Source organism: Stegostoma tigrinum, chromosome 16 (assembly GCF_030684315.1).
Source record: "Stegostoma tigrinum isolate sSteTig4 chromosome 16, sSteTig4.hap1, whole genome shotgun sequence".
NCBI lineage: Eukaryota > Metazoa > Chordata > Chondrichthyes > Orectolobiformes > Stegostomatidae > Stegostoma > Stegostoma tigrinum.
This window is the reverse complement of record NC_081369.1, coordinates 39,298,768-39,326,375: the sequence shown is the minus strand read 5'-3', so window position 1 is coordinate 39,326,375 and position 27,608 is coordinate 39,298,768. Positions and strand designations below refer to the sequence as shown.

General features: G+C 40.6%; 1 protein-coding gene and 1 non-coding gene across 4 annotated transcripts; both read left to right on the top strand.

The window, feature by feature from the left end:
* On the top strand, positions 1 to 16,532 carry rpl13 (ribosomal protein L13). 3 transcript variants are annotated; one of them, XM_048546498.1, is made up of 7 exons: positions 1 to 94; positions 1,101 to 1,229; positions 1,527 to 1,668; positions 2,392 to 2,565; positions 3,766 to 3,822; positions 4,888 to 5,042; positions 15,542 to 16,532. In XM_048546498.1, exons 2-7 carry the CDS (start codon positions 1,126 to 1,128, stop codon positions 15,570 to 15,572), a joined length of 663 nt encoding a protein of 220 aa, XP_048402455.1. In that variant the 5' UTR covers positions 1 to 94; positions 1,101 to 1,125; the 3' UTR covers positions 15,573 to 16,532. The 3 variants fall into 3 exon arrangements, with proteins under 3 accessions (XP_048402455.1, XP_048402454.1, XP_048402456.1); XM_048546497.1 differs by having other exon boundaries at positions 15,521 to 16,532; XM_048546499.1 differs by lacking the exon at positions 15,542 to 16,532 and having other exon boundaries at positions 4,888 to 5,046.
* LOC125460119 (small nucleolar RNA MBII-202) lies at positions 1,366 to 1,447 on the top strand. The gene has a single exon (XR_007249185.1). It is a non-coding gene; the product is annotated as a small nucleolar RNA MBII-202 (small nucleolar RNA).
* Positions 16,533 to 27,608: the final 11,076 nt, after the last annotated feature.

Genomic DNA, 27,608 nt, shown 5'->3' with positions numbered 1-27,608 from the left:
GCTACACTGATTGGTTAATCTTCGTGTCGGCGTATATATCCCGGCATTCCCATGCACCGCTCGCTCCTTTCCTTCGGCCATCTTCCTTTAGGAGGTAGGTGATGTGTTAGAGTGCGAATAAAATCACTATCCATCCGCTACCTTAATTAGGCAAACAAATGACCAACTAGCACGTAGCTGTGCGGCAGAGAACGGGTTCTCAACGTCCGTGAGCATTTCTGAGAAAGGATGATGCTGAGGCTAGCTGGCAGCTGCTTTCTATGCTTGGAGGATTGAGGCCTAAAATCGAGCTGGTAGCACCGACTGTACATACTGTGTATACTGGCGAGGTTTCACCGCCTTCCAGTGTATGCCTGTTTCTACATGTGTCCGTTTACAGTTGAATGGGCCCCGTGTGGCGGGCTGCAAAGCCTCAGTGTTTTGGAAGAGTTTTAAATTAGCGCCCATTGAAAGGCTGAGTTAGTCTGCGAGTTCTTCTAAGTCCTGGCTACGATTTGTTTTACTTTGAATTATAACGGACACAAATTCATCTGTCGTGCTCTTTCTCACTCACCGAACTTGTCCAAATCACACTGAAGCATCCCAACATCCTCCTAACAGTTCACCCTTTCATATTTTGCACACCGTCCAGGTGTCCCAGAATGCTTTTATGCAATTGTCTTTGTATATGTCGTAGCCTATATGACCATGTAATCTTTTTGAGACTAATTCCCATGCCTGCTTCAAAATAGTAGTCTTAAAATCTTTTAGATCCATCTTAAAGATGGTTAGGGTTAGATGGTGTGTCCCAACAGTGTAGCGCTCCCTCAGTGCTGCTGAAATATCAGCTTGTGTTTGAATCCTGGAATGGGTGTTTAACCCACAAACCTTTTGGAGGTGAAACTGTTGGCCAATAGACTCCTCAATGTCCAATGACATTGGCCCAAAATGTTCTTTGAGTTTTCTTCTGTAGTATTCAAGGTGATTACCATTAGGTTGTGGGTATAATTCTTAAATTGGAATCTATTTGGTCACTTTTTCAGATTGTGAAGTGCTGTGATAAATTGTATGTGGTATGTTATTACTTGCTGCATTTTACTTGTGTTTACTTGCAACTTCAGGGTCTTAGCCCTTCAATAAGTAGCAATGGCCCCAAGTCGAAATGGAATGATTTTGAACCCTCATTTCCACAAGGACTGGCAGAAAAGAGTCCGGACTTGGTTCAATCAACCAGCCAGAAAAATCCGCAGGTATGCAGTTCAGTGCTGAGAGCTTTGTTCCATTTTTTTTCTGAAGAATCTAGTTGTGTGGACTATAAAGCACACTAGCTAAATGTGGGAAAACAGTACTGCTACTGGATTGTTTTATTACTGCTCCACAGTCAGATGATGACAATTTCTCCGGAATCTCTGTACTTTGTTGATGATTACTCTTTGAACCCTTTATTGCTGATGACTGTGGTCCAATCTAAGTTCTTTGTTAAAATGTCCATGTGTGAAGATGTGAAGAAATTTTTAATCCTCAATTTCTCCATTACTGATTGATAGACGCAAGGCGCGGCAGGCTAAAGCACGCCGCATTGCTCCACGTCCAGTTGCTGGCCCACTTCGACCAGTTGTTAGGTGTCCCACTGTCAGGTATCACACTAAAGTACGTGCTGGACGAGGCTTCAGCCTGGAGGAGCTAAAGGTAATTATTGTTCATAGTCATAATTGTATTTTCTCAAAGTCTATTGAATAAGTTCTATTTCCCATCGTAAGTTTAATTTTTAGTAGGGTTCCAGAGGTGACCATAAATATGGACAGAACTCATTGCATGAGGCGCTCTAGCTAAGAATGAAGAATCAAACTAAACAAAACCAGATGAGGGGAATAAAAACTTCAGAAGACAGTGCAGAGGGGAGGAGAAAAGATGTAAATAACAATGTATGATATTTAAAAGCCATTCCTGTAAATTTTACAGCAATGTTGTGGAATAATTGCAGTCTTAAGCCATCTAAAGAGATTAGGGCCATGATCCAAAGCACAGCTTTCAGTGTGTTTGAAGTACTGAGATTGGTATCATTTTGGAATAATTGCCTAATCAAAATTGACTTTATGTATTTTAGAACAGTTGTGTATCCACTCAATTTACACATCAATAAATGAAGCTTACTGTTTGAGTTACGTGTTGAAAAGGACATGAGCTTTTGGGTGTGATAAAGAACATTGACTTGTGGGGGTGATAATGCATGTTTATTGATTTGAGGAAGCATTGTTTAGAAATTGAACTGAAGATGGCTTTTTTGTTCATCAGAAATGATATTTCTTAACCTTTTCCATCTGTGGCCACAATCATTTTTTAAACATTATTTCTGTGTTTTCTTTCTCCTCATTAAAATAAATGCATGCTGTTTTTGTGCCAACACAACAGGCAGCAGGCATTAACAAGAGAGTTGCACGTACTATTGGCATTGCTGTTGATCACAGACGCCGTAACAAGTCAACTGAATCTATTCAGTGTAACGTTCAACGTCTGAAGGAATATCGCTCTAAACTGATAATCTTCCCAAGAAAGGCTTCAGTTCACAGGAAGGGAGATTCTTCTGTAAGTAACCCAAACGTTCTGAAATCAAATTGAAAAATAATACTTCAGAGGATAATTGTAATACTAGTGGCTCTTAAATAATATCAAAAATGAAATTTCTTCTGCATTACAAGTCTGAAATAAGATAATTGGATAAATTTAGTTCCATGTAAACCTCCAAAAAGCTAACAAAAATAAACTTCAACTGTAATAGAGGGAATAGATAATTTGGTTCTGTTAACCAATCCTTGGCAGTTGGTTTGTCTTTTGAGGACATTGATTCCTCTTGGATGCAGCATTCCATTTACTTGTGTACATTGGTTAGCTGCAGTGCAATTGTTTAGTGACTTTGTTGCTAAATCAGATTGTTTGCATATTTCTAATGTGTGCCATGTGATCGATCATCGTGACAGACTGAGAATCAGAAATCTACATTTCTGCCCTTTGAAACTTTCTGGACCTCACCAGCATCTTGTTTGCATGTTTGTTGTGGAACTGTTTTTAAAGCAGTTATGCTAGTTCAGAACATACCTATTAAATTTTCATTTGTGAATGGTATTTTAAAATAAAAGTTTAGTCCACCATTTAAGCAATCCTGATGGGTTTCAGTGAAAAGTTTGAAGCGTGTGTGCCAGAGTCAAACCCCTGCTTTGGTATAATTTTGGCTGATAGCACCCTTACAATCACAAGGCGACAGAATGAAAATTTGGGCTAGGATGAGCATTCATGTTAAACATCCACTGTTACTGGGCAAATTGGAATAGAAATGGACAGAAGTAACTGAGGTGGATTTTTTTTTCTCTTTATTCATTCATGGACTGGGTGCTTTGCTGGCTAGGCCAATATTTATTGTCATGCATGTATGAGTTACTGGGTTACTTTTCTTGAGGGGAATTGGAATATTGCATCAGTAGAAAATAGTTTGCTTTAACTCTGGTGCTGTGAAGTGACCAGAAGTCAGTTGGAGGCTCTTGGGATTGTAAGAGCACTTTTGTTTTTATTTAAAAATGACCTCTCAAATGCTGGTCTGCGCTGGGGCTAAGTTATTTAGTTAGGTGGTTGTAATGATGGCCGTCCATAGTCAAATGAAGCTTTTTCAGAATTTCTGCACATAATTAATGGGTTTTTTAATTGTCTCCATCTGATGACTGGAAGTGTCATTAATTTAAATTGTTTGTTTGGGTTTGTTTAATTTTACACTTAATGATTTCTTCCCCACAGGCAGAAGAAATTAAACTGGCAACACAGTTAACTGGACCAGTTATGCCAATCAAAAATGTGAGTAACTTCCTAAATGTTTTCTCAGTTTACAATTTGTTGAAAATTGATTAGGTATCTGTCAGTGTTGAGTCAGAAGATGACGGACTCCACATCCACCTGAAAGATACAATGTAAAAGATGACCAAGAAGGTTCTTTGTTCTGCCCAATATTTGTCACCAAGCCAGTACATAAAAGACATTATCTCATAGTTCTGTGGGAACTTGATGCACCTAATTGTTTGTCATGTTCCCCCCCCCCCCCCCCCCCCATTAATACAATGACTGTACTTCAAAAATATTGTATATTACTTTGCTTACATCAATATAGATATGCAAGATAAACTTGTATCAGTGATAATAGGAACTGTAGATGCTGGAGAATCCAAGATAACAAAGTGTGGAGCTGGATGAACACAGCAGGCCAAGCAGTATCTCGGGAGCACTGCTTGGCCTGCTGTGTTCATCCAGCTCCACACTGTTATTATACAAGATAAACTTGTATGGTTAAACACATCACCTGTGTTTTAAGACACTTTTTGCAAGATTTTGGTTGTAAAGTGCTTTAAATCAGCAAGAGGCACTATACATTACATTAAATTTCTTGTCAATTTGGATCATACTAATTAACAACATTTGGGTAAACATTTCATAAACAAATCTTCACATATCTTAACTTTATATAGATTTGAATGTATGTTAATTGCTTGGCTATGTGTATATGGTAATTGTGAAACTACTTGGATGTAGGGTGACCTTTCAGCTGGACATCAGCCTATATTTCCAAATCAGAAATTCATAAACTTTCTGAGTTCCATTTGACTATCTCAAGTAGCCAGCAAACTTAGAAATTACATTTAAGGAAACTGCAGCAGAAACTATTAATCCAAATCTAATAGTGAATCTTCAGTTTTGTCTAATTGAATTTGCTGTGATCTTCTCATCTTGAATTGTGATAACTTTGATTACTTGGTATATCGGAGTTATGTTGCTTTTACGGATAGAATTAGATCTCTTATTTATGATTCTGACTACAGCTATAAATTTTTATTGGCTTATGCTCATGGGTACAATTTTTCCTTTCAGATATACAAGAAAGAGAAGGCCCGGGTGATCTCGGAGGATGAGAAGAATTTCAAGGCTTTTGCAAGCCTCCGTATGGCCCGTGCCAATGCCCGTTTGTTTGGAATCCGTGCTAAGAGAGCAAAGGAAGCAGCAGAACAGGATGTTGAGAAGAAAAAGTAAAATATAAAATATTGAACTATTTCAATAAATAACTTTTTAAAAAGAAAGTTCAATTCATTGCAAAGCCATGTTTTACTTGCTCATGCTTGTTCTGCTTTTTGCAGAGATTTGTGCTGCTGTGAAATTGGTGGTTTTTTGCCTTCAAATTTAATTTGGCACAACTTTTAATGTTAACTGTTGCAACACAGCCAAACTAACTTTAGCCTTTCTACCTCTATATTTGCGACACAAACATTAAAACTTTACTACCATCAAAAAGTTATCCTGGTTGTACCTAACCAAAATTTTTGAATAACCTATTCCTGACTGAATAGCTTATTCAATACAATGTTTAAACAAAAAATTTAGCATCTTTAGCAAAACAGTAACTTTAGCAGAGCAGATTAGGAACTCTAATTGATGTCTGTTTACAGCCAGTAATCTTTTTGTTTTCGACCCCATTCTTACCAAGAACAGACATTAGTGAGGGATTTTGGTGTATGCACTTCTTCTGTTATTGTGTTCCTATGCTTAAACTGATTTTTTTTTAAAGTGTTGCCTGAAAACACTTTCTGAAGCTATTTGTCTTGCACATTCTACAAACTTGGGGTAAGCTGCAGTCAGTAGCCTTTTGGCTGTATGTCGCAAAGACTGGCAAATCATAGCAAATAGTATATCTCATGGCTGATCACAACAAGTAGGGTATGGTGAATATTTCATCAGTCAATGCTGGCAATGCATACTGTACAATATTTGCTTAATGCTGAGTATGGGTTGCCAGACTTCCTGAGCAATTTGTTCTTTTTGTTTCTGACATCCATTGTTGCAGTTCTATCAGTTCTTATTAGGCAGTTTAAACAGGTATCGAACTGATACATCTTGCTAAACACAGTCCATTACTATCCAATTTGCATATTCTTACTGTACAGAAGTTTTTTGTTTTATTCACCAGTATTTCTTGTGAATTGCATTGCTGATTACAAGACAAAATATTTTGAACTTTTTTAGCAATACTCTGGGGGCTACCACAAAACTTACTTAATTGGCTTAAATATTTGGATGTCTAAGGTTTATGAAAATGGATGAATTTTTAAATAAGACCATAGACATAGGAGTGGAAGTAAGGCCATTTGGCCCATCAAGTCCACTCTGCCATTTAAATCATGGCTGGGCATTTCAACTCCACTTCCCTGCACTCTCCCGGTACCCCTTGATTCCTTCTGAGATCAAGAATTTGTTGATGGATGCCTTCCAAGCAGAGAATGTCCCGGCCTCCACTGCACTCCATGGCAATGAATTCCACGAGCCCACCGCTCTCTGGCTGAAGAAATGTCGTCTCATTTCAGTTTTAAATTTACCCCCTCTAATTTTAAGGCTGTGCCCACGGGTCCTAGTCTCCCCGCCTAACGGAAACAACTTCCTAGCGTCCACCCCTTCTAAACCATACATTATCTTGTAAGTTTCTATTAGATCTCCCCTCAACCTTCTAAACTCTAATGAGTACAATCCCAGGATCCTTAGCTGTTCATCATATGTTAAACCTACCATTCCAGGGATCATCCGTGTAAATCTCTGCTGGACACGCTCCAGGGCTAGTATATCCTTCCTGAGGTGGAGGGCCCAAAATTGGACTCGAGCTTTACAAAGCCTCAGAAGCACATCGCTGCTTTTATATTCCAGCCCTCTTTAGATAAATGGCAATATTACACTTGCTTTCTTAATTACAGACTCAACCTGCAAGTTAACCTCTAGAGAATCCTGGACCAACACTCCCAGATCCCTTTGTACTTCTGCTTTGTGAATTTTCTCACCGTTTAGAAAATAGTCCACGCCTGTATTCTTTTTTTTTCCAAAGTGCAAAACCTCACATTTACTCACATTGAATTTCATCAGCCATTTCCTGGACCACTCTCTTAAACTGTTTAAATCTTTCTGCAGCTTCCCCCGCCTCTTCAGTACTACCTGCCTGTCCACCTATCTTTGTATCATTGGCAAACTTCACCAGAATGCCCCCAGTCCCTTCGTCCAGATCATTAATATATAAGGTGAATAGCTGTGGCCCCAACACTGAACCCTGCGGGACACCACTCGTCACCGGTTGCCATTCTGAAAAAAGCCTTTTATCCCAACTCTGCCTGCTGTCAGATAGCCAATCCTCAATCCAAGCCAGTAGCTCATCTCGAACACCATAGGCCCTCACCTTACTCAGCAGCCTCCTGTGAGGCACCGTATCAAAGGCCTTTTGGAAGTCTAGATAGATAACATCTACTGGGTTTCCCTGGTCTGACATACTTGTTACCTCTTCAAAGAATTCTAACAGGTTTGTCAGGCATGACCTCCCCTTACTAAATCCATGCTGACTTGTTCTAATCTGACCCTGCACTTCCAGGAATTTAGAAATCTCATCCTAATACTAATAGATAATACTATCTATTTTCAAAGTCCTTCATGCCCCATTGTTCCTACGTCTAACTTTCCCTGGGCCTTTGGTGACTGCTGTATCCTATTCTGTATTACCCAGTCCTTTGATTTGTTCCAACATTGGCAGTTCATCAAAGTATTCCTTTTTGGATGCCCCCTTTCTTAATGGCACCAAGCCACGAGAAGTATTATGTATGATTACATCTGACTGCTTTTGGACACCTCTCCAACTTGGCTATATATAAATGCAAAATGTTAGTAAACTGTTTCCATTTCAGATACTGATGTTTAACCATGAATAGAAGCTTCACCCCTACACTCCAATCTAAGATCAGTGACTCTAGAAATCATTCTCTTCCCCCGCCCCTGCTGTCTCATCTTCTAATTGTGGTATGGCCGTTGAGTAATGGTTTGGGTAAAGTTTGTCATATGCCCTAACTTACCTGGACCTAGTTAAAATGCTGAGAATGGTTTACCATAAGATAATTGTAGGTAACAGACTTTTAAGCTGCATTTGGATCCAAGTAATAGGTGAAAATTGTGCAAACTGTTCTGCTTGCCTGTTTTCTTCTGAAATTATTGTTAAACCCAGCATCAGATGATTGTCTTTTAACCAGTTAGTTAATCCTAATTTGCAACACCCAAAGAGATTTAATTTCTCAACAGATTTTTCTGTTTCAAAAGCTGTATGGCTTTTACAGAACAATAAGTGTCACAACTTGTAATGTGCCTGAACAGATTGATTAGGAAATATCTGCAATGGAGGGCTTTCTTTAACCTCTGATGGTCCAGTGGTGTCTTGTAACATCTCCGAACAAGTTTGATTTTAAAAATATCCACAACCACTTTCAGTCAAGAGTTGTGGGTTCTCCCGACACAGTAACCTGTCTCTGAATAACATCTTATTTAAGACTGTTGTGCTAAAGTGTTACTGGCCCAGGGGTGGAAAGCCTGAGTTCAAGTCTTGCCTATTCCAGGTGTGTGTAATAACATATTAACTCTCACATTTAAGATTGCTGACAATGGAATACATGTCCTGTTTCCCAAACAACGTATTTAGTTTTTTTTTCCTGCTGCCAGTATTCTGTATGGCTGCATGCACACAGCAAAGTCCATTATTAGCAACTTGGCCGAGAACTAATTATAGTACTTGTGATATGGTCTAGCCAAAGATTTATGCAACTGTAGAATAAGTTTGTGGCCTTGTGTTTTACAAATCCTCTGGACATGAAGTCTTAACATTTCAAAATTTCTTTCCTTTTGTATTTGCTTATTTTAAGTGATTTCAAAATAAACACACAGGGATGTAGGTTCAAATGGGGAAATGGGACTAACTGTTGCTCCATGGAGTGCCAGCAAAGCTTTTGGACTGAATGACTTCCTGTCTTTTTCTTTAAAATAGTAGTTAATCTATACCATCTCTTCACAATTTTATTATTCTCTTATCAGGTCACTCCATAATCTCTTATTCTAATTAAAGCATATGCCCTGCAGCAGTTCAAAAGTAAAAGCACTTCACTGTGTCGCCTTCCTCTGCAAAGTGCTATCTTCTCATACCCAGTAGCATTTCAGTGTCTGCTCTTTGGAAAGCAGAAATGTGTGAAATCCAAAACTGCTCCAACATGTCTTGTGGTTTTATATAGCTAGAGCATTGTATTTCTATTTTTATAATCTATACCTTGTCACAAAACTCAGCGTTGTATGGCCCTATGCACTTCAGATTCTAATTTTAAAGTCGTATAAATTAGAAGCTCGTGTCTTTAAAACTCCAATGTACCTTTTTCACTAGCATTGAATTCCATTTGCTGTGTCTATTTTGTTAACTGTCCATCCTTCTTTTTGCTCCTTTGGAGTGATCAGATAAGGTGTTATTTCAGATATGGATCTTTCCACAGCTGCATAGAACAAAAGAGAAGTACAGCCTGTGACAATCATCTTGCCTTAACTAAACTAAAAAAATAAATTTTGTGCCCTTATTTGGTCCATATCCCTCAATTCTCTCCTTGTAACCATCTGGATGCCTCTTGATTATCGCCAATATGCTGCTTCCATGACCTGGCAGTGCGTTGCAGAAATATTTGAGGAATTTTGCTGTTGGTTACGTTGTTTTTGAAGCAAGCGTTGGAGCATTTCAAACCCTTTAGCTATTGAAATCCATGTTTAGGAAAGTATACTCACAGGTGACTCAGGACCTTTATTAGAAGCCAATAAAATATTTTCCTGAACTGATGGTGGAAACATTTTCTAAAGTAACTTTGTGATAAAACATAGACTGTCAATTTAGACCATAAAAGCATAAGACAGAAGAGAAATAGGACTTTAAATAAGACTATGGATGATTTGAAACCCTTAAACTCAACTTTCCAGTCCTTGATTCCTTTACTGATTTAACAATTTGACTATTTCAGCCTTGAATATACTGTATGATGCAGTGTGTTCAGCCCTCTGGTTTTTAAAAAATGCCATAGATTTGCTACCCTCAGAGGAAAAAAATTTCTCATCCTTAAATAGGTGACCGTGTACTCAGATTGTGGCCCCTTTGTTATAGGCTGTCCAACTAGAGAAAAATAACCTTTCCATCCTGTCAAGTCCCCTGAGAATGTTGTATGTTTCAATGAGGTCACCTCTCGTTTTTCTAAACTTCAGCAACTACAGGCCAAACCCCTACTCTAGAAAATTTTTCCATTCCCAGAATCAATCAAGTGAGCGCTCAAAAAGCAAATATGATGGCTGCTGGAAAACTGAACCATGTGTAAAATGCAAGAGAAATTCAGAGTTTGGCAAATCTGTGGAGACAAACAGCATTTTGAGTCCAACGAACTGAATGACCGCTCTGAGGATGTTCTTTCAGGATTGAAATATTAACTCTTTCTGCTTCCACAGCTGCCAGACCCACTGAGTTTCTCCAGCAATCAGTTTGTTACAACCTAGTGAACCTTCTCTAGTCTGTATCCAATGTCACTATATCTTTTCTGAGACAAGGAGACTAAAACTGTTTACAGAATTCTAAATGTGGTCTGGTTGGACACTTGTATAGTTTTAGCAACAAGACTTCCTATTTTTGTACTCCATTCATAGAGTCACAATGATATACATCACAGAAATAGACCCTTCAGTTCAACTCGTCCATGCTGACCAGATATTCTAAATTAATTTAATCCCATTTGCCGGCATTTGGCCCATATCCCTCCTAAACCCTTCTTACTCACGTACTCATCCAGATGCCTTTAAAATGTAATTGTACGTTCCTCTACCACCACCTCTGGCAGCTTGTTCCATACATGCACCATCCACTGTATGAAAATATTGCCCTTCAGGTCCCTTTTAAATCTTTACCTTCTCACCTTAAATACATGCCGTCTAGTTTTTGGACTCCCCTACCCTGGGAAAAAGACCTTGGCTATTCACCCTATGTATGCCCCTTGTGATTTTATAAATCTTAATCAGGTCACCCCTCAGCCTCTGCTCAAGGGAAAAAGCCCCAGCCCATCCAGCCTTGCCTTAAGCTTAAACCCTCCAATCCTGGAAACATCCTTGCAAATGTTTTCTGAACCTTTTCAAATTTAACAGCATTGTTCCTGTAATATGGACACCAGAATTGAACACAGTATTCTAAAAGTGGCCTCGCCAGTGTCCTGTACAGCCATAACATGACCTCCCAACTCCTATACTTTATGCACTGACTATTGAAGGCATTCATCGTTGAAATAAAGGACAACATTCCATTTGCCTTTGCAATTACCTATTGAATTTGTGTGCCAGCTTTAAGATTAATCCACGAGGACTTCCAAATTCCTCTGCTGCAGCTCTTTTCCATTTAAACAATATAGACAATAGACCGTAGGTGCTGGAGTAGGTCATTCGGCCCTTCGAGCCAGCACCACCATTCATTATGATCATGGCTGATCATCCACAATCAGTATCCTGTTCCTGCCTTATCCCCATAACCCTTGATTCCCTATTCTCTTTTTTCTGCCAAAATACATAATTAGATCTGCCAAGTTTTTCATGTAACCTTTTTATATTTCTCTGCATCGTGCCTACTCATCTATTTTAGTGTAATTTGCAAATTTAGCTGTGGCACTCCACTAGTTACAGATTTCTATCTTAAAAAATTCCCTTATCCCAACTCTCTGTCTTCCATTGGTTAGCCAATTCTGTCTCCATGCTAATACACTACCTCCCAACACCACAATCATTAAATAATTTTAGATGTTGACTTTATTGAATGCCCTTTAGAAATCCAATACATTCCATCTACCTTTATCAACCCTGTTACACCCTTGAAGCATTCTAATAAATTTGTTGGGCCTGGTCTCCTCTTCGTGGAGCCAGCTGACTCTTGTTTGGTTATCTGTTTTCTAAATGTTCTGATGACACCTCCTTTATAATGTACTATTGCTCTTTTTCAATGACAATCTTTAAGCTAACCTGATTTGTTAGAACCTAAAAAGAGGCAGCGAAGTTAGTGCATCACTTTTCTCTGAAATGATTTGCCTATAGTTAATTTAGTTTTGCTTTTTAGAATAATTGTTATATTGGCACATTTCCAGATTCTAATAATTCTTAGAAGTCTGGTGTTTTAAAGTAGTTATGGACCCTTCATCCACAAAGGACCATACAGACAGTTGATGCTCGCTTTGAGATTAGCCATTCTATAAGCATGAGGTAAAGAGAAGAGACAGGCCTACATAAGTCTCTACAGCTAGTGTGGGGAATGACCCTGCGCTGTTGGCTTTATAGCAATCTTGTAATTATAATCTATCATTTACCAATATTCGCAGAGATCTTCGCAAGAAGGTTATGTAAAGTTACATTGACACCACTAGATGGCAGTCTTGTTTTTCGAATTTCCTAATATCAATGCAAATCATTTCAGAGAAAAGTGATGCAGTAACTTCGCTGCCTCTTTTTAGGTTCTAACAAATCAGGGTAGCTTTTCAGCCCTTATTGATTTAATTATGTTAACTCAAAGTTAGCTCAAAGAGATCTCAGTAGTACAAACTAGAGACATTTCAGCATATCAGAGATAATAGGAACTGCAGATGCTGGAGAATCTGAGATAACAAGGCGTAGAGCTGAATCATAGGAGCAGGAAGGCTGACGTTTCAGACCATCTAGGCCCGAAACGTCAGCCTTCCTGCTCCTCTGATGCTGCTTGGCTTGCTGTGTTCATCCAGCTCTACATTTCAGCATATATTTATTTTGGTTTTCTTTAACTGCTTTAACCTTTCCTCCATCTTTTGGGTAAGACATTAACCTGAGTTCTCATCCACCTTCTGAGCTGAGTAAAGGATCTCAGCACAGTCTACCTGCTTGTGTGAAGCCATGCTATGCAAAATATTGGTTCTTATATTTATCTCCTGAAGTACGGTGAATTTTTAAAAATATTTCATTAATGGGATGAGGGCGTCGCTGGCCAGTCAACGTTTATTGCCCATCCCTAATTGCCCAGAAGCCAGTCCACAGTCAACCACATTGCTGTGGGCTTGGAGTCATGTGTAGACCAGACCAAGTAAGGATGGCATGTTTCCTGAAGGACATTAGTGAACCAGATAGGTTTTTTTCTGACAATTGACAATGGGTTCACAGTCATCATTAGATTCCTAATTTCAGATATTTTATTGAAGTCAAGTTCCAACATCAGAATGGCAGGATTTAAACCCAGGTCCCCAGGATTTGCCTGGGTCTCTGGATTAACAGTCCAGCAATAATACTACTAGGTCATTGCCTCCCTATGACAATGTTACAAAAGTAATTTTATCTGCCTGGAAACATTTTTCAGCATCACAAGGATATGAAAGCTGCAACTATAATTCTGACTCAAATAGAACAGAAAATGACTCAATGTGGGAGCAAGGGACTGGAGTCACATGCTGATCATGCATAACGACAAAACTTCCTGTCCATAACGAATATTATCAAACCAGTTAGGTCCCTATAAATTGGGTTTCTATAAAAAGTTGTAGAATGCACACTGGGCGGGAACCTACATAGTCCACATCAACAGTGACTTCATAATGCCACTTCAGATCATCTGCCTGAGCCCTGGACATAAGTGGCAGATTGGTCCTGAGGCAATTGGTGAAAACCAAGACGGACTAAAAATGACTTACTCGAGTTTATCCTCACTACCTTATTGCAAAGGCATTCTATTCAATGTGGATAACTCTTAACTGCTCTTGGGATGGGCAATAAATGCTGGCCTAGCCAGTGACACCCACAATCCATGACTGAATTTTTAAAAAATCATCACCTTAATTTTGTTTTACTAATACCAGCTTTAAATTTAGAATTCTTCTGTAAATTTAAATTCATGTTCTCAGATGCCCATGTTGAGATTTGAAAAAAGTAAAAGCAGAATAATACCTCAGATTCCTCCATCACCACTATTAGGTACGTGCTGTTCTGCAGGATGAAGGTCGTGACAATCGGACACAACCAGATGTAAAATTAGAAGGAAGTGGCCAAGGGCATTTTAACATTAATCCAGACCTCATCAAGTTCATATTGTCAGATCACAAATGTACAAGGATGACCATCTACCTAACTCCCCCAGTTCTGGATCAGCTTTCCTTCATGTTGACTAGTTGGAATAAGTATTGAGGGTGGCAAAGGGTAGAATGTACACTGGGTGGGAACCTAAATATTCTTTGTAGTGCCATTCCAGATCAAGCTGCTTGAGTCCTGTGCATAAGTGGCAGACTGGTGCTGTGGCAATTGATGAGAGAACCACCAAGGACAAAAAAGACTTACTTGAGCTTATCTTCACCATCTTATTGCAAAGGCATCTGCCCTTAACCATACTGATATAAGTAATCACCACATAGACCTTCTAGAGACAAAGTCCTGCCTTTATACACCATCATGTTGTGTGATATTAAAATTGTCTTAAATGGGATGAAGATTTAGAACAGATCCAGCAGCTCAAATCTGGGTGTCAATGATGCTCTATGAACCACCAGCTGCAGTACAAGTATATTCACCCACCATTTGTAACCTCTTGCCCCCCACCCCCCTCTGCCATAACCATTAAGTCAAGGATCAATCATGATTCAATGAAGAGTGCAGGAAGCTATGCCAAGAGCACAATTGGGCATATCTAAAAACGAGGTGCCATCAATGAGTTTCCCTCAAAAAAAAGTTCAGTAGGTTGGATATTTGCTGATGATTGTACAATGTTCAGTAATGTAGTTTATGGTTTTCTATACATTTTCCCCATAACCATAAATCACAGAAATTTGGGTTGTCGTTGAGGAGAGGTCTTGAAGTTTATTTAGAACATTTAATTATTATATTTGATGTATGGTGTGTAATCTATATGTATTTTAATATTTATTTTGGAATTTAGATTTTAAACTAGTGGCATCTGGTTTTGACCTTTGTGTATGAGGGGATTTAACAACTGACTTGTCAGTATTTCTGGAGTCTTTGATTTTTAAAACCAGTTTTGGGAATAGAGTTTGTGGAACAATCATGGGCATTTGTTTTCATTGGAAGAGTATTCTGAGTGGACAAAATAAACATTGAAGAGCATTAGCATGCTTTCAGGTAGAAAGATCAGGACTCCTTTTTTATTTGCTGAAGGAAAACACCCATGCCAGCTCACAGATGCCTTTGTTGCAGTTAGATGTATGAAGCAGCTTCTCTTGGAAAAGGTGTTAGTTCAGCAAAGTTAGTAAATAAGTTACCTCATTGAAAAGATTTCGTTGAAAGTTCCAGACTGAAAGTGTTTGGTTAAAACCCTGAAGGGATTAGTCCAAGCTGAGAAAGTCCATGATCAACTGTGTGAATATTCAAGAATAAAGCAATTAAAACCTCACGAAGAGGAATTGAAAGCAACAGCTAAGTCAAGGCTATAGATATGAATTCTCTACAGAAAGTAATTCTCTCTGGTATTTGAGTAGTGTAAAGGGATTACTGTAATCTGTTGGGAAAGTTAAAATATTGCATTTTTATAATGTTTGAATAAGTTTAAAATTGTGTTGTAAAGAAATAGCTTAGTTTTATTTTATCCTTTGTGTATAAAATTTTAATCTTTTGTGTATAAACTTCTGTTCTGTTTTTAAAATAGATCTTCAACTTTGTGTGCTAGTGTTTCAGAGAACAAACACGGAGTCAAGTAAAGAAACAAAGTCTATAATAAAATAAAACAAAGAACTGTTGATGCTGGAGATCTAAATAAACCAAAACAGAAATTGCTGGAGAAACTCTGCAGGTCTGACAGCATCTGAGGAGGGAAAACAAAATTAAAGTTTTGAGTCCAGCGATCCTTCTTCAGAATTACAATCTATCAAGCCAGATTCATTCGGGATCTGGGTGACTCAATAATAACATAATCTGGAATCATAACAATATGAATGCACTGTTTCAGACTTACACATTTAATCTGGTTCCTTTCTTATTGATGTTACTGTACACACACATAATCGACTGACTGAACACACTGCACTGATGCCATTACAATAAGAGAATACCTGAAGGCAAGGAGAATACCTTTATACTGGAATGTCATGTGCTGTGATTTCATGTAACTGTCTTAAAGGTACAGGTCTGTCGGGTCTGGAATCAATGCCATGACACAACATTCAACAACATTCTCAACACCTTGGATACGAAAGAGTAAGCAGGTTTCGTAAACAGCCTGTTGATTGTAGGGCACGCTTCAGCTGTGTGATGAAATCTAAGGTCTATCCGTATGTTCAGTAACTCAACAATTACTTTACATCAGAGATAATGGGAACTGCAGATGCTGGAGAGTCCAAGATAACAAAGTGTGAGGCTGGATGAACACCGCAGGCCAAGCAGCATCTCAGGAGCACATTCACACCCCAAGAACTGCTGCATAACAGAACCAATTTGTACCAGCTACCAGACACAATGCAGCAGATCGCCATGGCTCCTTTAAAAACTCCCAAAATCAGTGATGTCTACCAAGTAGGACAGGGAGAGCAGACACATGGAAACACCATTACCTGCAAGTTCTCCAAGGTGCACATGATCATGCCGTAGATGGATTATCATCCTTACGTCGTTGTTGCTGGGTTAAAATTCTTGAACTCTTAAATAAAAGCAGTATGGCATTCTCCCTGTGTCTGCGTGGGTTTCCTCTGGGTGCTCCGGTTTCCTTCCACAGTCCAAAGATGTGCAGGCTAGGTGAATTGGCCATGCTAAATTGCCCATAGTGTTCAGGGCTGTGTGGGTTATAGGGGGATGGGTCTGGGTGGGATGCTGCAAGGGGTGGTGTGGACTTGTTGGGCCAAGGGGCCTGTTTCCACACTGAAGGGAATCTAATCTAATCTAATCTACGCCACATGGATTTACCCTACCAACAACAAAAATGAGCATTTGATTGTGCACTAAGATGTTCCAAACTGCAGTGGGCATCAATGGATCTAAAATGGAACTTGGAACGAGTCCTGATTTGAGGCGATCATAGTCCAACGATAAAGCATTCGAAAGAGATCACAGTTTGTAAAATTTGTACATGCAGCCATATAAGCATCAAATGCAGCTTCCCATTGGTTATGATACATGCAAAAATAAACAAATCTTTCCAGAATGTTTCAGGTTTCTGCACCATAGGGGAGCAGCTGGGCAACGAGGAGATTACAGGAGAAAGAAGAAACTGCGGGGGAATTGGGGGAAACTGGGGACAGTGGAACACTGAGGGTGGAGGGGGAGGAGAGCTCGTGGAAACAGGGAGAGGGGAAAGAGGGAATCTGCGATGTGTAAGGAAGAGCAGGTGGAAATGGGAGGTTAGGGAGAAGGGGCAGGGAAGGTGAGTAGAGGGAGTGGGAGGGTAGTGACGCAAACAGATTTGGTGATAGCAAGGAGAGTGGGAAGGGGATAGAGGAGTTGGAGGACTGAGAATGGTGGGAAGAATGTTGGTGACTGGAAGATACAGGGTGTCATGGTGAGAAGGGTTGTAGGTGAGGAGGAGATGGGAGTGCAGGGGTGACGACTATTATATACATTATAATAACTAATTATAGTCATTATAATAACCAATATAATTAATATTAATACTATTGCAATGATCATTATAATTGTCTATCTGAAACAATCACAATTACAACTGGGATATAGAAAAAATATTGATCTCAGTTTTTCCTTACCTTGAATCTAGTCTTTTATGTTTTCCTTATCCTCTCCTAGACTGATCAAAATTTTATTTCAGTTTACTTTCTTAACTGATTTCCAATGATAGTGGCTCATCAATGCGCTGTGTTGAAAGAAAAAATAAGTTCTTGCAATTGATGTGCTTGGATTGCCATGGATTTCATTTCATGGTTATTGACTTTAACAGTTCACTGTTAGATGTCAGGTAATGACTGAATAAATGCTTTGTGTGATCAAATATTATCAAAGTGCAGAATGACACTAAATGTTTCTGGTAGGGGCAGTTGTTCAAGAAATTGGCTCAGCCTTTCCATTTCAAGAGTAATTATGGATAGGTAATAAATGCTCATATCCCTTGAGCAAATATTAAAAAGTTCAGTGAAAAATCTGCTCTTTCTTGATAAATGTCATTATTCATTATTTGTATATTACGTATGAAATTCAGAAAATCCAGGCTATATAGGTGTATCCCTGGAGTCTCTCGAAATCACAACATCGGATTTTATAACGCACATGACAGAGAGAGAAAAACAGTCTAATCAATGACACATATGTGGTGGTGACAACTCAAAACCACACTTTTGCTGAACCAAGAACATAACCCAATATGCCTGCCTGTAAGATGACAGAAGGTGCTAGTCTCTTGAACGCTGAGACATCAGCCAGTGGCACTGTGCTGTCTATGTGCCCATGTTCACAGTTTCTCACTGCGGGAGTGGGTGCATTTGCTTCCTTCAGAAACTGTTCCCTCAATGGTAACACTTGAGATGTACAAACAAAACCAACTGAACACCTATGAAGTTGGTGATGGATTTAGTCAGAGACATCAAACGTAAAAAATTGTGACAGATCCTAAATGATATTTGTAGCTAAATAATTGCATTAATATCTTTATGTTGTTTTGATTTCTTTATATATTTAATATGATTTGTTAAAGCTCCATTTGTAGAAATGACTCATATAACAGCTACACTGTGTATTAAATGTTACATATTCAATTAATTACATTTCCTTCTTCAGGTGCCATGTTTCATAATGCTGATTGATCATGGCTCTACAATTTTCACAATCCTTGTGAAATCAATTTCTCGATCTTGTTCTCGATCCTTACACACTGAAACTGTCAGCATCTTTTCTCTTTAGTTTATCTGTTTCTCCGATACCCTCGACCTCATCAGTCACCAACTGATATTCTAGTTGGCCTCTCCTAAGTATGTACCTAAAGGAATTCTAGCTGTCTGTCTGTGATAGCCCTCAAAGGTTCTTGTGGTGTGCCTGCTTTCCTCATTTGTTGTGTGTAATCCTCATCATGTATAAGAAGCCAACTGTGGAATCTTCCCATGCTGAAGGCTGAGGACCCGAATATGAGAAAGCAACTAGTGAGCCAGTGTGGTCAGGTTGTCAGTTGTTGCTGTTTCTCGATCTGCACTAATTCATGTGTGACAGGGGGCTTAGACATAGGAAAGGGGTGTTTGGCCATCAGCCCTTGCTTCCAGCATCCCTGGCCCCCTCTATTCCCAATCCCCATAATCACTCAGAAGACTCCTCCTCCACTTTTTGTCTTTAATATAAATTGCTGTTATAATTTGAAATTTAACCTGCTTGTATTTGTCCTGTTGAATGCAAGACCAAATGTCTGGCAACACCTTTGCTTTTTCCATCACATTTAAATCCTATACAGATAAATAACCGTCTATTTCTAATGCATGAGGGTAAAGTTGTAATAACACAAGAGTTAATGTAAAAAGATGAGGTGAAAACCTTTCCCTTCTTTCTCATTCTGCAGCTGATTTGACAGCGAATTCACTCTTCTCATCTTTCCTTCTCAGTGCTTATTATCGATTCTCAAGTAAGTGGTGAAGATTTGATGGTACCAAAGTAGCAAAAAAGATCATTCCAGTGTCCTGGTCAATATTTATCTCTTATTTAACATCATTAAAAATAAATTATCTGGTCATTTTCACTTTGCCGTTTGCGGAATCCTACAATGCCCAAATTTGTTGCTGTATTTCTTACACAATAGTAGTGACTACAACCTGAATCACACCATATTTTAGCAAATGGCCGTATTTGTTGGTTTACTTTCTGTTGGTCCTGGTCTGTTTTCTTGTGCTGTTGCTCAAACTTGCCTCACTATCTACCGACCTCTTCCCATGGCACTCCTCTTGTCTGATGCTAATCCAATTCTACCACTTACCAGAGCCAGGAGAATTCACCACTGTTGGAACAGACAAGCATCCCTGGCATCTGTGCCAGATTTAAGAGGCACCCAGACAAACACTGTCAATCTAAAACTATACTTCATGGTTCATGAAAATTGCCCAAACTTAGCAGAAAATGGGAAATTGATGCCTCACTTTGAGGACAGGGACTTGGATGTCCTCGTGAATGGAATGGTACATCCAATACCCCTGAGACAAGCAGTGAAGGTCACAACACCAGGCCATGTGACCCTGGCTGAGGTTGCCACCTGAGTTAGTACGTTTCAGCTGGCTAGAAGACCGACCAGCAGGGTACGAAGAAATTCAATGACCGTCTTCCTTCTGTGAGCTTAAGTGCCACCAACTCCTCCCTGCTATTTCACACTCTCTGCTCTGGCACCCACCTCCAATCAAAACTCATGGTCTATAAATCTCACTGTCAAATGACACCTTCCTCACTCATCGTGACCCACCCTAAACCATCCCCCCCACCCCATACTAACACTGCATATCCAGAGCACTGTCTATTCACTGACGTGGGACACCTCATCACCTTTACCCATCACTAACACATGTGCCATCCCATTTCATCTTAATTAATCTCCTCCCTTCTCCCAGGAGAAAACAGCCCATTAAAAAGGCAGGAAGAGCCAAGGGGGGGGGGGGTGCCTGACCTGCAGCTCCTTACCTGTATAAGGAGAGAGCCTGACCCTGTCCACCCCAAGCGGACACCTGACCATGCTCAAACGTCTTGAATGATATTAAAGGCTGCCCATGGCTTACTCTGCTGGGAACCCATCATTGAAGGAGTTTCCCATGATGTGACTGACCACTGCTCCCTCCAAGTTGGTGTCATAGCCATATGGTTGATGTACGTGCTGCCTTATCTAATACATCAGCTGCTGATGCCAGTGCTGCCAGTGTAATACTGAAGTAGTATGGTGATATGCAGCAATGTTAACCCCTGGACTGGTGACTGCTGTCACCTATGATAAGCTGCCTGGCTTTGTATCTGCACTAAAAGGCAAAGCAAAGGTGCGTAGAGCATTGAGGTAGTTACAAGGTGAGTGAGCACTAGATGAATGAGCCAGCAGCCCTCAGATGCAGCCTGATCCAGTCTGTGAGGAGGCTGCATGTCACTGTGTGCAGCAGCATTATGTTGAGAGGCATCAGTGCCCTGCAGAGTGCAGACACGCATTGTCTGTGCATTAGAGATGTGGGATGGGGGTGTGGAGGCCTTTTTGGATTTCAGTATTGGACAGCATTGGTTGCATGTGGCTGATTTTCTGGAGCTTGTGCTGAAACACTGACACTGGGTGTCCAGGTCCGGAGAAGCGATCAGTGAGCTGGAGTCACCAAGTACCCTCTTGGCCTTTCATACTGGGAATTCTCTGCATCTAGTTTCTATCTGTTCCAACATACAATGGGAAGCTGTGTATTAATGAAGTGAGGCTCAATGCTAATGAGGGTGATAACAAACCATAATCCCCATTAAGAGACATTTCATATCTCGCTTGCAAGAATCTCATTGATGACCAGAACGCTACCGCAACTCCATTGAAAGGTTGTTTCCAACATCAAGAAAGACCTTGCTTGGCTTCTCATATGTGTCTCTCAGATTTCTTGTCATAGCCCCTGTCATTCAGGGCCCTGTAAAATTTTGACCTACAGGCTTGGAGGGCCGAAGGGCCCGTTCCTGTGCTGTAATTTTCTTTTTTCTTTATATCAAAGGCAGCTGATAATAGGAACTGCAGATGCTGGAGAATCTGAGATAACAAGGTGTAGAGCTGGATGAACACAGCAGGTCAAGCAGCATCTTTACATAGAACATTACAGCACAGTACAGGCCCTTCGGCCCTCGATGTTGTGCCGACCTGTCATACCGATCTCAAGCCCATCTAACCTACGCTATTCCATGTACGCCCATATGCTTGTCCAATGACGGCTTAAATGTACCTAAAGTTGGTGAATCTACTACCGTTGCAGGCAAAGCGTTCCATTCCCTTACTACTCTCTGAGTAAAGAAATGGGTCTAGGCCCGAAATGTCAGCTTTTCTGCTCCTAAGATGCTGCTTATCAAAGGCAGCCTATTGGTTTTAAAGCATTTGCAATATTCTGAGGTTATGATAGATATTATGTAAGTGCGAGTCATTATTTTCTTTCCTGCTACAGGTTACAAACATAGGTGCTTTCAAGTATCCAGTTCCTCTTTAAAGTCGCCAACAGTTGGTGTGTCATCTTATTTTCCCCAACAGTATTTGCTGCAGTTTTCACAGGTTATGTGTCTGAATGATGAAGAACTATTGGGAAACTATGGGAACAACTCAAATTCTACTTCATCTTCAAAATCTGGAAGATGTTCTTCATTATTATTTGTTTACAAAATACTTTAGGAGACATTAGACACTGGGCAAAATATTTCCCTTCCCGGTTTGGCATGAACATTGATGCAAATGGGTGGTGGCGGGGGTGGGGGGGTGGTGAGGGAGAATATAGAAAGAATGAAACTAAACAGAATCTTGACATTGAGAAATATTTTGTAACTTCTCCTCGAGGATTAAATTGCAGCTTCAGAGTCTCACATTTGAGCAGTGACTATTTTATTTCCATGTATTTACATAACATTATTAGCCCAATCTACACGGGATGCATCGTATGGCTCTTAGCTTGTTTTCTCCGCGCTTACTTACTTTAAACTTACATGGAGGCTGCTGACCTCTGTATGCTTCACATTCTGTTCTTAGCTTACACACTCACTGACTTCGGCACTGACTTACTGCCTGCCATCCGCCATGAAGGTCACATAATTCCCATAGCACACAGAGACTTGAGTAACAAGTGACTAGTTTCTGTGGCTTCTGTTTATTTTTAGTGGAGAGGGAGCGTCAGGCAGCTTGTGATGTTGTGGATAACTGAATAGTCAACAGATGTATTGCTCTGCGATGCTATGCTACATCAACATCACACATTCAGCATATGCCAGTAATTTATGTGGCAAACGCACTGCATGCACTTCAAGCAAATGGCCATGAATCAATGTCAAAGGGGAGCAGTCCTTTGTTGGGTGAAGTCACTTGGAGGTACCATCACAGTCAGTCAAGGGCCTTGAACAATTCCTGCTCATGGAGTTTGGCCACAGTCAGCCAGGCGCTTGGTCCCACCAACTCCCAGGGATCTGTGGCCCAGCAATCCAGGGATTGAGCAATGGTCAGTCACACTGGTCAAGTACAACCAGTCTGAGAGCTTGAGGATAACAGGGACATGCTTTCAGGGTGTTGTGGAGAGGAAAGATTGAAGAGGTAAGTGTTGTTTTCCTTGGAGTAGCGAAGATTGAAGGGGATGTGATAGAGACGTATAAGATAATGAGAGGTATAGACATTGTGGATAGAAAGTGACCTTTCATTAGGAGAGTGGTCAAGAACCAGAGAGCATAGATGTAAGCTAAGTGATAGGAAGCTAAGAGGAGAGTTGAGAATTTTTTTCACCCACAAATTGAGTGGTGTCAGGAACTCGCTTCTGGAAGGGTATTTGAGTCACATAACATTCAAGCAGTATTTTGATATTCACTTTTCTGCCGTAGTCTCAAGGACTGTGGGCCAGGGGCAGGAAAGTGGGATTCATATGACAGTTGCTTCCCAGAGTGTGGGCACTGGAGGAAGAGGATCCTTCCTGGAGTGTGGGCACCAGAGGGAGCGGATCCTTCCCAGTATGTGGGCAGTGGAGGGAGAAGATCCTTCCTGGAGTGTGAGCAGTGGAGGGCCCAATGTTGAACTTGAGCCCAGTTTGGGACCAGGCAGCTTTAGCAGTGGCTGCATTGCTGAGATTGGCCCAGTACGGACTCCTGGCATCAACAATGTCGGTGGTGGCAAGGTGGCACCGAAGAATGGTGACACGGTTCTAGCAGTGGTGGGCACGTGGGTGTTCGTAGACTGATGGATGGACTTTGTGGTTTTGTTTTGCTGGCAGCGAGGACTCAAGGCAGAGGTAGGTAGTGGTCTAGATGTTTCCTTTTCTTTTGGCTATTTCTTTTATTTCTGCTTCCGATTTTAATCCTGTCTTTTGTGTTCTAAGATGGCATCTGGAGAACAGTGACTTTGTACACTTTTCACTGTACTCCTGTATTCCTGTACACGAATACACGTGACCAAAAAAAAATCTAAATCTAAATCTAGATCTTTGTTGACTGGCATGGCCACATTGAGCTGAATGACTTTCTTCTATATTGTAACTGTCTGAGTCAATGACTTGCCTTGAAACTTTGGTCTGGACAGCTTTAGTGACTTTGAAGTTCAACAGCAATGTATCATTCCTGTAAAAAATATTTTCAATTTAATCATTTGAAATATTACACTGAAGATACACAATATGAAAGAACAATAACCCATCAGCAGGCTTACCATTCTTTTCGGCTGTTGGATCATGAAGTCTTTTATTCAATTCCCCTGTGCCTCCACCCAATGCTAGTTCTGCTGAAGTACATCAAAATGTATTACTGCTAAGCACCCATGCACTGGTGAACCTCAATTCTTACCACTTACAAAAACATAAGAAAATAAATGAAATTTACATAATACAATCCGCATCATTCAGAATGCAAGTTCAAATGAACGTTTAGTTGTACTTCCATTTAATAGAGGCCCAATAATGGATCTAATAGTTAACAAATCAATAGAACATTTTGTTCAAGATTCAGAGGTAATTGTGCCATGATGAATCAGCATTCAATTTCAGCAATGCTCACAATTATTCTGTCTGCGATGACACACACCAGTCTGAAGGTAATTTAATGCATTGTCTTGTCTGATGAAGAATGTAGACCTATGTACGTTTCTACCTTTAAAGAGATGTTTATGTTTCTGCTACACGTGAGTGTTGTTCCAGCTTCACCTACTAATTTCCGTTTTCTAACCACTATCTCTGGTGCTTCGATCATTAGACCCAACCAGTATTAGCAGAGTAGTATCAGAGATAATGGGAACTGCAGATGCTGGAGAATCCGAGATAACAAAGCGTGGAGCTGGATGAACACAAGCAGCATCTTAGGAGCACAGAAGCTGATGTTTCAGGCCCAGACCCAGAAGAGTAGTTCCTGGTCTATCTGCTAGCACCTTTTTACAAATTTCTCAAACAAATATGATACCACATGTTTCTTCATAATTCATCATCCTTAACAACCGCCTGGAACTATTTCTATCTACCCACATTGTAGTCGTGGCTAATCACATTCTGTTTTCTACCTAATAGATGCACCGGTGTAAAACCTCTCCATTTATCTCAGGCACACTGCGAGGCTGTCTCTTGAAAGTACCCCTACAAGTTGTCAGCTATTGTCATTCACACAGGTATCCAGGTAGATGAAGTTTACAAGTAGCATCATGTACCTGGATCTTTTGTTACAGTTCTTTTATTTATATACAAAACAAGGCTTTCAAAATGGGTGTGAAAATCAATTTAAGCCATGCTATGTTCAAAATAATAAGTGACATTCTGATAAAAAGGTACTGAACATATAGTTCTTTCCAGATGGAGTAGTTCATGGTGGAAGGAGTTAATCATATAATACCTCAAACCTGTTCTATCACTCAATTACATTATGGCTGACCCATACTTACACACATTCGCTCCATGTTTCTTGATACACTTACACAACAAACTGGTATCAACTCCAAGCTTAATATTTTTAATTAGTCTATTAAACAACATTTAGGGAGACCATTTCAGATTGCTCCCTGATTTTTCTCTCAAATTGCCATACACTAATTGCTGTCCAAATAGCCTTTGGAGGCTCATTTACCAAACTGTTTCATCCCGATTCCTTTCCTCACTTGTGCTGGGCTGCCACGACTTTAATTTGAAAGGAGTAACCACTTTCAGCTTATCTGCTCATCCACTTATCTCTAAAGCATTTCCTACTTCACTGCCTCAGCCTTGACTTTGTGCACACTTGCCTTCAGCCATCTTTCTAAAATTATTTCATGGGATATGGGGATTACTGGCCAGGACAGCATTTGTTACCCATCCTTAATTGCCCTTGAGAAGTCAGTGAACTGTTGCATCATTGTGATTTTAGGAAGGGAGTTCCAGGATTTTGACACAGTGCCAGTGAAGGAATGGCAATAACTTCCCAAGTCAGAATGGCTTGTAACTTGAAGGGGACCTTGCAGTTGGTGGTGTTCCCATGTGTCTACTGCCCTGGCCCTTCTACTAATAGGTTTGGTGGACCTGGGAAGTGTTGTTAAAAGGGGCTCGGCAAGTTGCTGCAATGCATCTTGTAGATGTTTCTAAAGCACACAAGTGGTAGAGTGAGTGAAAGTTTAAGGTGGTGGAGGGAATGCCAGTCAACTGGACTGCTTTGTCCTGGATATTGTTGATTCTTGAGTGTTAATGGAGCAGCACCCACCCAGGAAAAAGGAGAGTATTCCATCATATTCTTGATATGTGCCTTGAAGTTGATGGACAAGTTTTGGGACTCAAGATATGAATAATTCACCTCAGAACTCCCAACCTCTGAGCTTGTATTGTCACTGCAACATTTATATGGCTGATCCTATCCTGTTTCTGGTCAATGGTAATTGCTGGAGGACTGGTCATGGAGAACTCAATAATGATAATACTGTTAGATAACAAGGGAAGATGGTTAGATTAGGTAATTATCAGTCACTTAAGTTGCAAGTGACATTCATGCCATACATCATTTCCACATCTAGCAGATGTCCACCTGCACATCTGCTAATGTGGTATACTGTATCCGCTGTACCTGTTGTGGCCTCCTTTACAGTGGGGAAACCAAGCGGAGGCTTGGGGGCCGCTTCGCAGAACACCTACGCTTGGTTCGCAATAAACAACTGCACCTCCCAGTTGCGGACCATTTCAACTCCCCCTCCCACTCCGCAGATGATATGTCCATCCTGGGCCTCCTGCAATACCACAGTGATGCCACCCGAAGGTTGCAGGAACAGCAACTTGTATTCTGCTTGGGAACCCTGTAGCCCAATGGTATCAATGTGCACTTCACAAGCTTCAAAACCTCCCCTCCCCCAGTGCATCCCAAAACCAGCCCAGCTCGTCCCCGCCTCCCTAATCTGTTCTTCCTCTCACTATCCCTTCCTCCCATCTCAAGTCACACCCCCATTTCCTTCCTACTAACCTCACCCCACCCCCTTGACCTGTCCATCCTCCCCGGACTAACCTATCCCCTCCCTATCTTCCCACCTACACTCACCTCTTCTGGCTCCATCCTCACCTCTTCAACTTGTCAGTCTCCTCTCCACCTATCTTCTTCTCTATCCATCTTCGATCCCTGCCCCCTCTCTCCCTATTTATTTCAGAACCCTCTCCCCCTCCCCCTTTTCTGATGAAGCGTCTAGGCCCGAAATGTCAGCTTTTGTGTTCCTGAGATGCTGCTTGGCCTGCTGTAGTCATCCAGCTTCACACTTTGTTATCTCGGATTCTCCAGCATCTGCAGTTCCCATTATCTCAGCTCAACCCTGGATGCATTGAGAAGCAATGCATGTGTTGAACATTGTGCAATCAACTACAAGCATCCTGATCTTGTGATGGAGGGAAGGTCATTGATGAAGCAACTGAAGATGGTTGGGCCAAGGTCACTACCCTGAGGAGCTCCTGCAGAAATATCCTGGAACTGAGATGATGGTCTTCAATAATCATACCCACCCCCAACATTTCAGGTATGGCAGTAACCAACTAAGAAGATTCCCTCTGATCCCCATTACTTTCAATGTTGCCATTGGTCCTCAATAATTTGGGTGAAATGCTGCCATGATGTCAAGGGCAGTCACTACCTCCTCAGCTGCCTGAGGCAGGAAGGTTGTAAACACG

What these genes read in the sequence shown, in the direction of transcription:
- rpl13 (XM_048546497.1), top strand. Translation starts at nt 1,126, where the DNA reads ATGGCCCCAAGTCGAAATGGAATGATTTTGAACCCTCATTTCCACAAG. An exon ending in ACAGGAAGGGAGATTCTTCT is followed by an intron (nt 2,566 to 3,765) that starts GTAAGTAACCCA and finishes TCTTCCCCACAG; the next exon opens with GCAGAAGAAATTAAACTGGC. An exon ending in CAGTTATGCCAATCAAAAAT is followed by an intron (nt 3,823 to 4,887) that starts GTGAGTAACTTC and finishes TTTTCCTTTCAG; the next exon opens with ATATACAAGAAAGAGAAGGC.